Here is a 10,968-nt window from a genome sequence, read left to right as displayed (position 1 = left end):
AAGTTCAATTTTTAGTAATGGCAACCATGTTATTCTACGGATAAAAAATCCCGACAGTTCTATGGAAAACACCCTAAGGAATATTTATACCAGATTTGGTTCTAATTGGTGAAGAAGTTGCAGAGGAGGGTTTTGAAAAAAATTTAACGATGACAACGGACGACGACGACGGCGGACGCCAAGTGATGAAGGTAAAAGCTAACATGGCCTATGGCTAGGTGAGATAAAAAGGGCATAAAGCAACAAACAAATGCAAAAAATACATATTAAAACAATAGATAAAAAAAATAGAAGCACGGATAATGTCTTGTTTTCAAACTGAGTTCATTATAAGACATTCATCTTTTATTTTATTATTCATTATCAAATAATGGAAAAACAGATTATTTAACATAGAAAAACCCAATTTTTTTGTTTAAATGCTTCATTGAATTAACAATGGCAAGATTCCCACTGAAAAATGAGATATCTATTTTGTTCTTTAACCGTACTCATTGGACTAGGTACCAAATAACAATGGATTTTGAATGAGGAAACGAATATTGAATAATTGAAGGCTTGTTGAAACAACAAATAACTTTGAGAAATTAGATTAAAACAAATCGCATCAAAAATGATATACCTGTCCAAAGTATCATAGAGCTGTTAGTATGGGCTGGGCGTTAAGATAATATCATTTGAACTCTGCCTTGTTAACATAAAGTTGTTCATAAAAAATGAAGTTTACTGAAACAAAATGTCATAGAGATAAAACATTGTCGATAACATCACCACACAGTGATTTCCTCTTTCCACTGATCTTTTATCTTTTTTAAAAATTCGTTCATTTGTTTTCCTATTCCATATTTTGCTTTGTCAAGTTCCCTCTTAAGTTGCTCTATTTTCTTTTTCCGCTTCGGCCAACAAACTATTGTGTCGATCGACCTTGTCTGATAGTACCAATAGATATATTTCGGATTCATGAAATCGATAGGTCAGATCACCTACAGCTACTGACTGGACAAATAATACGATAGGTTCAATCCAATTTGTCCTACACATTTTAAAAAAATTGAAACACTAATATCTTTTACATATTTGTTCTACCTGGTTATTCACACTAGTAACGCCATGATCACTGGACTGTAATGAAATGGCAAATTTGTAAAACGTGTTTTAATAGGTACCAGTATCGTATTGCATATCCCTGAGCAGGTGTACGTCAAAACATGGATGCTATAAAAATATAGTGCATTTTCTTTCTGCCTCTCTACAAACTAATATTTTGTCAAAAGATATGAACAATGACTTATAAAATAGAGCAAACATCACACTGTAAGATGAAGAACTTTTTTAAAAGAAAATCTAACATAATATCATAAAAATGTTCCACTGAAAAGGTTGGTTTGGTGAGTGCAAAACGAAAGTGAAAGTAGGGAAAATGGCTATTTATAGTTCGAGACTACTTTTCTGTCCGATCTTCGTGGACTCACCCTATTTTCTTTGCGGGAAATTATTTTTTCACATGTCCTTAGAAATGCTACATTAGTGAAAGTTTTATTGAATCAATTTACATATTTTTTAAAAAATCCTAAAAATATGCACTTCACTATAGAAGTCTATGGGAAAATTAATACGATACTGAGACCAATAGTTGTTCGAAAACAAGTATCAAGTAGATTTAAAGCTAAATATTACTCAAACCAAAACTTAAATATAAATATCTTACACAAAACAACCTAAATTAAAAATGGCAAAGTTAAAATGGTTTAAAATTAAGAATCTAGTAAATATTTTGTTCTAATGGGCTGCTTAGTTGGGGTACAAACTAAAAACACTTCAAACACTTATATATGGCGTTGCTGTACATTTTGCAAATTTAAATATAACCAAACATAAACATACACAAATATGATGTTTTGTTCTTAAACGGTTAATATGTTAAAGTAGAATTTATCGAAATCAATTTCTTTATTTCTCCCTCGCAATAATGATGTCCATTTATCCATTTACCGAATTTTGTGTAATTCACCCACTTCCAATTGCAGAATTGTGATAGCCAATCAAATAATAAGGCGAAGAGGAAGGTCAAATTTCAGTTTTCATCCATAGATGAATTTAAACAGTCAAGTGGTGTATCGTTCAAATAAATTGTTACTCACCACCTTCCCTTAAAAACTCTGTTTTGTTTGTCCACCTTTGGTTTTACTACGATTGTGTTAGTCTTAATGATCATATGATTTTGTTATTGAAACCCAAATTGTGACATTTATATGTATATAGACATTGCTTTTTGTTCTAAGTCTTGTGAGTAAACGATTTTGATTTTACACCATTTGAATCAATGGTCTCATTGGAACGCCATACATATATTCGTAACAGACTCCTGAATCAGGGGTATGAGGAAATGCGTCTTAAAAGGTCTTTTACCGAAGTTGTTTTTAGATATTAATCCTTGGTTGAAAAATTCTCAGTTTCTTCTAAAACAGTGAATAATGCTTGTTTTTTTTGTAAAATTTTCTTTGTTCTGTGATCGCTGATTTACCGATTATGACAATAGCATACACGTGCTTTTTAATCACCACTGGTATAGTCACGACGCAATGGAAGAGGGAGGTTTAGTGCACTGTTAAACCTCGATTTAACCCACCATTTCGTTTGAAATGCTTGTATCTTGACCATTCCGATGGTGTATTATTTATTTTGTCAGATTTGTTTTGGACTTGATTTGATTATGGATAGGATAGGTGTTTGGAAATTTTGTTGTTACCCTCTTTTGCCAATTTAAGGTATAAAAGGAACGAAGTTTTAAAATTTTAAATCCAAGGTGGTACATGATAATTTTGCTTATGCATGAAGTAACATTAATAAGAATATTTATTTTATGATTTTTATGCATACTTCTACGTAAAGAACATGATAACTACACAATTGACTCTAAACTGAAACTTCTATGATGAATGTATATCTTGTTATGGTTTCAATTCACAAACAGCTGCAGATAAATCTGTTGAGGGTATATCATGCCACTTATAGCCAAACATTTTTCCAGTTCCAATATGACCCTCATAAAAATCATTCGGTTCTCCATTGTCCCAATAAAAATACGTCATTTCCGTTCCATCATAATACGTCCATTTACCTGTAGTCTCGTTCTGCACACCCTGTAGAAATGTCAAATTTGACTCAATCACATAATCTGAAAAATATAAACAATACAATGTCTTGTTAAACGCAGAAATGCAAATATGTCTTTTTGCTAACTTTATCCATGTGTATTAAATCAATTAATGTTGATGTTGATGTTGTTTATCATAAACAGTCCATGTTCGTGAAATTTAACATATAAATGTATAAATCTACTCAACGTATTTACAGTCAAAATCAGCATACTTTCTCATAAAGTTCTTCAAATGCTGAGTAATAAAAATTATTTTGGGTGTATTTGTCATATTGTTACTCAACATGATGCCACACGATGGCAAATTTAATCTGATCAAAGGATGAAAAAAAAACATCATTCTAAATATCATAACTTTTGTTTCATACCCTCTATGTAGATATGATTTATGTAATTAATACTCATGTTTAAATTATGACCTTAGAAAAACTGAGAATGCAATTTAAGGAGGTCGACCTAGAGAAAGGGACACAACTTTTACAAATCATTGCAACGTTTGTGTTCACCATTTTAAGTCAATCCCATGTAAGCATCACAGTAACTTGGACTGATTTCATTCTATTTCAAGGGAAAGCTTGAAAGGCCCCGGTGAAAATGAATACGTTACCAACATGTCACTGATTTCAAAAGTCCCTTACCCTAGGTCTACCTCCTTAAGTCTGACTGTAAGTTAGTAATACTGAGTAAGGATCTCTACAATTATTGATCTGTTTATAGCTCACATTTCAAAAGTTGTTAAATTATGAAAAAACATGTAGTAAATTAACTTCACAATGGAGGTAACTGTAAGCGTATAACAATTTACAAATATCAATTTAATCCGCTTCGTTCTCTTAGAGAATAAACGTGCCTCATATTACATGTATATCGTTTCTGATTTACATTTACTATTGAATATTTCTGCAGATCGTAGATTAGTGCTTTACTTATTCTTTGTAAACATTCATACCTAATTTTACGTGAAAAAGGTGAACTAGATGTAGTTTAAATAGTTGTGCTGCATTAAGTATACCAAGTCTTCCAAACAAAGTTCTCTCAATCTCAAATTCCTGAGAGTATCAATCAATTTAACATGCCATGCCATATATACATGTATAGTTTAGGTTTGGAACCTTAATGCAATCTCATAATAGATTGATGGTAAAAAGGATGAGCCCTAAAAACCCATAATATATTAACGGATTCTTTATTCCATTGCAAATTGAAAAGGGAGTCTGTGCAGTTTTAGCTAATAATTTAAAACATAAGGAAACTTTTATAAATGATAAAATGTTTAGATTGGTAAGGACCTCAAATACATTTGTTAATATAAATCAAGAAATACGTAGTAGTTACCAATTGCCTGTTCCATGCAACACTGCTTCAAGTATCTATCGACTTTAATCACTTCCCATCCTTCGTCGGAGCATATCATTGGGATGTCCGCCGGAGACACTGACATCAAACCGGTGATGAAGGAAACACAAAACAATTGACAGTACGAATTTGAAGAGGTATGTAGGGTGCACTTTGTTCTGTTGATTTGTGGATCTGAAACATTAGATATCAAAAGTAATGAATTCAGTTTCTGTAAACGGGGGAATTTACGCGCCGTCATTTTTTTTTCGCGATTTCTGTACTCAAGCTCCTTTCGCACCATTTCAAATTCGCGATCAATCCCAAGTTTTATTTTAATCTTCTTCATAAAAAATGATAGTTTTGTTTTCGCGTTACAGATTTTTCAACAAAAAAAGCAAAAATAAAGTTGTCGCGAAATTTCACAGTTTACAGTATCATGAAACTGAACACCAGTGTGAATGAGAAACATCAATTAGAAAAGAATGTGTCGTATGTGTAGGTTGTAATCTCAAAATGAACATGCAGACGAAAAATAAACATACATTAGGTTATTATGAAGGTCTAGTTTTTTACTGTTTTGATCAAAAATAAATTTCAGATAAGATTCAATAATATTAGTAAAGAATGAAAATCATTGGACGGCAGTATACAAAAAATGAAAAAAAGACCAATGAAATTATTAGTGCAGAATGAGACAAAACGTTCTGGTTTCCGAGTATTTTTTAATTTGCTCAATTTATTTCTTTAATAAGAATTATAGGATAACAAAATTGGAAACAGTGAATAAACAGAATATGGTCACGTGTGCTGAATAACGGCAATATTTAATGAGCGTGTGGCGCACGGTTTCCATCATAATACATTTTGGGCACGAGTGATTATATATTGCTTAATTTCGATAACCAATTGATAATCCTATTAATCAATTTGTTTTTGTCTTCAAGATATTCTACTTTGTTTAAAAAAATTACAAATTGTATGATTGAGTGATTGATATTCATGTTGTGACATTTTGTTGGAAGAAATTCCAAGAGTAAAATTTTTACAAACCATGTACAGCAAAGAAATAGTTCCATCCAATCTCAGGTGTGATTTTTGTCTCCGCGACTTCCACAAAATCTCGATCAAACAACAAACAAATTTTAGAAACATCGTTAAAACCCATTGACAGACAAGAGGGTGTAGCGATACAAAGAAGCGCACATTTGAGTTTACTTTCAACTACATTTCTTAGCAGAGTAGGTTCCAAAATTTTGATATCTATGAATAATGCATTTCTCACATTTCCCATATATTGTAAACTATGCTGATATGCATACACTTTCCGGAATATATTTAACAATAAAATACAAATCACCAAACGATTGTCTATCTTGGATAAATGCATTCCGTATTGAAATACTTGAAAGTATTTATAAGTTTGATCTTGTTGCAAACTATGAAAAAATGTATATATTTTCGTTTAATATGTTTGTCAATATAAGATTGACTTTCCTGTCTTCTTCAAAACCACTTAAATATAATACAGCTTGATCACTGGTGTCGATTCTTTACACAACAAATGGAACTAACACTTCACTGGAAAATACATTTCAATAGTAAATGATAAAACAAAAATCATAGTGAACAGGATGTAGTATTTGGAAGGCCTGTAAATCCAACGAATTGATGACGAAGGATGCATCAATAGACATCAATAGTTTGATCAATATTATATTAGAAAGAATGTCACGTGAAAAGTATAACATCTCAAAAACAAACTGTTATCAGGTTCTGTTTTGTAAAATAATAAGTCCACAATGACTTGTAGTACACATGCGTGAAAATAAAAACAACAACGAACAAAACCAAAAAATACCTAAATAGCAAATAAGAAAACAAAACAAAACAAAACAATACAAAAAATAAAACAAAACAAAAACAAAAAATAAAACAAAAAACAAAAACACACACACAAAAAAAAATAAAAAAAATAAATAAAAAACAAAAATAAACCCAAAATTCTAAACAATGTTCTAAGTGTGCAGAACTTTACGTAATAAACAAAGCAATTTTTATGGGACAGTTTTCCTTGTCTAAGTTATTTATCTGCTGAATATTTCGTTAACACAAGTATCAACCATATGAAGATCAGCTTACGTAGAACCTGAAGTTTTCTTGAACGTATATTATCAACTACATCAATATGGCCTTAAGGAAAACCTGTTTAGTTTGCTGAATATTTCGGTCTCACCCTTTTCAACCATATCTATATGGCCCTACAGAGAACATGATCAGAATGTTCGTATTTGTGCTTCCATTACGTATCACTCCACAAGGATATTTCCTTTATTATTCGGTATGCATAATTCTTACAAATCACGTTGAGACAACTCGTTCTATTCATAGCTTTCGCTCGCACAATTTTCCGTTTCTATGAAGAGGAGAGACCTTTCAGGTTTGCATGGTAAAATTGCAATAATATCCCATTTCACTGTTTGATATTGGAAAGGAATTTAATGTGCTATCAGTGTAGTTTGTTATATCAGCATGGTAGAGGAAATTTATCATTTAAATACCTCTATTACCCCTTCATTTTCTTTCATTCTTTATTTCGTCACTTTATACAGTGGAACCCAATGAACTGAATCCTTAAATTTAATTCTGTTTAGAGATGTTCGTTTTACCAAGTATTAGAATACACTTAAATTGATAAAGGGACTTCTAAAGTGTCCAGTTTAGACAGGGGTTTTTACTGTGCCAGTTTTTGACAGGTTTTACTATATAATTATTGATGTTCATTGTAAAAGTGACGAATTATAATGTAGGCTTGCCTAAGATAAACTTTTATTGTCTCACCCTTTATGACATCGGAGGACGAATGACCTTTTTTTTCAGCAACCACAGGTTTGTCATGAAGCAACGCTCTTGTAAAGTTTCGAAAGTATGTTTTAGAAGTTCTGCACACCCTTTTCAAATGAAATTCAAACTGCAACAAGTGAAATGCAAATTGATTGCGAGGTTTTCTTTCACTAGGTCTGAATTATGTACAGATATTTCATTAAATCAACTTATGTGGTTTATCATATATGGACTGTTTGGGTAATAAAAGCGATAGAGAATGAAAGAGACATACACAACAAAGAACATATAGTAACTAAAATCCTACATACAAAGTAACAAAAGCAAATCAGCAACTCGGACTCCATTAAAAACTTTGAGCATGGACCAGGTGCATTGGTAGGGTAAGTGTCCTCTGCTTTTCTAGAAACACCCGCTGAGTTCCTCATAATAAGTCAAGTCCGGGGTAGACGAAAGAGGAAAGAAAAACTATGACACGTTGACAAAGCAGTTTTCATAGCGCAGATGGATACACCGTAACGATCCGCGACTACAAAATAACCCTGTATATAAAATTTACAAATGATCTTTTCGGAATATCTAAAGGACGAGTAACTTAAAAAACATATATTTCGAGTATTCTGTCTTATTGTTACTCAGCATGTTTCAATATGAAATTAATTCAGGTGAAGGATCAAATGTTTTTTGCCATCAATGCTACAAACTTCCGTTTTTATGTAAATACTCTCTACTTGATATTTGGTATTTGTATTCCAAAACTTTCATTATACTATTTCTCCGAATGATAGTTATAAAAAATAGAATTCTATTTAAAAAAAAACCTTTATACATTTTTTCTGAGATTTATAGGATCATTAATTGGAAAGAACGAATAAATCAATGATACCGTGTTTGTTCTTAAGGTGTTCTATTATAACGATACACTATATATTGATTATTCACAATATTTTATTTAATATTCTATTTCTATTTATGATATGAATTTTCTTCGTGTTTTATTGTTATTTTTCAATAATTTTACATTTCATAAATTGGAATAATTTATTAATCAGGAAGCTTTCGGTAAATCACAGCTTTGTATATGATGAAAAATGTAATTTTAATGACAAAATATAGTAGGTGAAAGAAGTAATATTGTTGTCCCATAAGCCTTGCAGATTTGATAGTATTATTCAATTTTACGAGTCACGAAAAATATAAACAATTAGTTAATGGTTGGTATATGTTCTGTGGAAGAGGTAATTAGTCGTATAAAATGAAAGAATGAACTCTACAATACACCAAAATATCAATCGAATTCTGCAGTTCTTAGTTATATATTGAAAACATCAGCATAAAAACCAACATTATAATCATAAAGCAGATTTCTATAAAGAATTTATACGAATGAGAAATTACATTAAGCAGTATTTATCAACTTTTTTCAACCTTTTCCATGCAAAACTGCATCAAGTATCTTTCGACTATTATCTCTTTCCCCCTTCTTCAGAATATAACTTTGGGACCTTGAACTACATAAAGATAGTTCCATCCAATCTCCAGTCGTGTTGATAATTGTCTCCCTTGTTTCTATGAAATCTCATTAAAAAAAAACCCCAAAAAAACAAAAAAAAAAACGTTATGATGAACTGTCAAGCAAGTACTTGTTATGATGCAGAAAATCACACATTCGATATATTCTTATATTCTTGGTTTAACTTGTACTCTACGTTTATATAATAATTAATTGTTAACCATGGTGACCTCTACGATGCCATTGACAGTTATTTTAGAAAGAAGGGTTGACTGTTTCATTTTTTGGTGTTTCGAGAGCGTGTAAAAGGTTACAGATCACCAATCGCATAATCAACTTTGGAACGTATGCAAAAAAGTTCTACGCGAACAAAAAATAGTCCCTTTGTCATGATATTTTACAAAATCTGGGAATCATTTCTACATGAATGGAACTTCTGCTGAAAGATAAATTCATTGTTATCATTTTGAGCTCAAATTTGCCTACTTTTGTTAGTTACACACTGTATAAGTTATATTTTGGAGATGTAAACAAATAGTCGCTAAATAAAGAAATTTGAGAATTTCAGTTATTATTTTTAGGGGCTGGTGAGTTCCGAATGTCAGTGCTTCACTGCAAATCTGCTAACTCCTTGATATGTAGGTTTCAGGGCCCAGTTGTTCAAAACTGTCGTTATATTTAATCATGATTAGCCTTAACGAGTCGTTAAATATAATTACATGTTAGTTAATACTTGCGTTAATATGTGTTGCACAAAAATATTTAACGACTGTGTTAGATAACACTATGTTAGCTGATTGGTGTTAAAATGTTACCCATCAACCTGTGCATAAAAGCTCGGGAATATGTATGCTATCAATTATCTTCTGCATAAATATGGCTGAACAAGATACTTCTAAAGACCTACATGATGCACCAAGAAGGCTTCCAAGGGACAGAAAGACAAATTTCTCTCTATAGGAGACAAATATTATACTGAAACAGTGATTAGTGAGATGGAACTTCTTAGGGGAAGGCACAACAACAGTGTAACTACACAAATGAAGAATAGTATGTGGCAAAAGATCACTGATGAGGTGAATGCAGTCGGAATTTGCTTCAAATCTGTGAGTGAGATCAAAAACAAATACCGTAACTTACAGAGAGACGCCAAAGAGAAATGTTTTGTTTCTAGAAGGGAAATGCAGAGGACTGGTGGTGGACAACCACCCCCAATTACTACACCAACAGAGGAGATGATCATCAACAGCCTTCGAAACACACCATATTTCAGTGGTATAGAATGAGGCTTAGAAACAAATATTGTAATAAGCGGTGAGTACATTATTAATCTTGAATTACAATCTTTAATTGTATAAATTAAGATTGCACATAGTTAGGTGAACAAACTTGAAAATATATTCGTGCTTACCTGGAAATATTTTCCTTGACCCAAAAACATTGTCATTGTCATAGGTGTATCCCCAAATTATCTTAACAAGTACAAAGAACAGCACAGCATAAAATAAATAACAAGCGGTAAATTTGTACATGGGGAGATAATTGGATGCTTTAAGTACCATCAATAATTGTTTTCTCTTCAGTGTTCTTCGGTTATCAGAGGGAAAGGGGAAGGCAACTCTGATAAACTTCAGCTAAAGTCTATTCCACATAAATGCGTTTTAATGTACTGTGCAATTTTAAGTTGTCTATCTTTGTCTTTAGAACTCATACAGAGTAATACAAGAACTAAATTCGTGTTTAAAGGTCCCTGTTCTCAGGGTTAATGACTGTTTCAAAAAAAAGTAACAGTCTTTTCTACTTGCCAAAGAGTTGACCGTGCCAAGATATATTTTATTTTCTCTTTATCAAACCATATGTTGGAAATTTTATAATGATTTTTCTATCTTGCTGCTGAGAGGATTTGGGCCACTAGACTCGACGAATTGATAGAAATAATCAAGACCTGAACCAGGCATAGGAAGCGTCAGGTACTGCTGACACTCCATCTATCAGTGCAACAGTATCTCAAATACAAAAAAAGTGGAGGTTTAAGACCGAATACTGAGCCACATGGAAAAAAAATGATACAGACTCAATGTTGGCTGTTTTAATGGGAAGTTTGATGTTAATGTAA

The 10,968-nt window shown here is 31.9% G+C and overlaps 1 protein-coding gene across 1 annotated transcript; it reads right to left on the bottom strand.

Moving 5' to 3' along the window:
• Nucleotides 1-2,843: 2,843 nt before the first annotated feature.
• Nucleotides 2,844-10,444, bottom strand: LOC148600143 (uncharacterized). The gene is made up of 3 exons (XM_088559018.1): nt 10,412-10,444; nt 4,496-4,690; nt 2,844-3,178 (listed from the first exon to the last, which is right to left on the bottom strand). The coding sequence occupies exons 2-3, from the start codon at nt 4,599-4,601 to the stop codon at nt 2,952-2,954; spliced, it is 333 nt and encodes a 110-aa protein (XP_088415144.1). The 5' UTR covers nt 4,602-4,690; nt 10,412-10,444; the 3' UTR covers nt 2,844-2,951.
• Between the last annotated feature and the right edge of the window lie 524 nt (nt 10,445-10,968).

Source organism: Perna viridis, chromosome 13, assembly GCF_037379345.1.
Source record: "Perna viridis isolate PV_CMFRI_1.1 ecotype Kerala chromosome 13, ASM3737934v1, whole genome shotgun sequence".
In the NCBI taxonomy this organism is placed as follows: Eukaryota; Metazoa; Mollusca; class Bivalvia; order Mytilida; family Mytilidae; genus Perna; species Perna viridis.
Note: the sequence above shows the minus strand (reverse complement) of the source record. Positions and strands in the feature narration are given on the sequence as shown.

Bases quoted from the DNA above. Each gene is read 5' to 3' on its own strand.
- LOC148600143 (XM_088559018.1), bottom strand. From the start codon at position 4,601: ATGTCAGTGTCTCCGGCGGACATCCCAATGATATGCTCCGACGAAGGA. The intron at 3,179-4,495 runs GTAACTACTACG...TATATTTTTCAG, and splicing joins TTGCATGGAACAGGCAATTG to ATTATGTGATTGAGTCAAAT.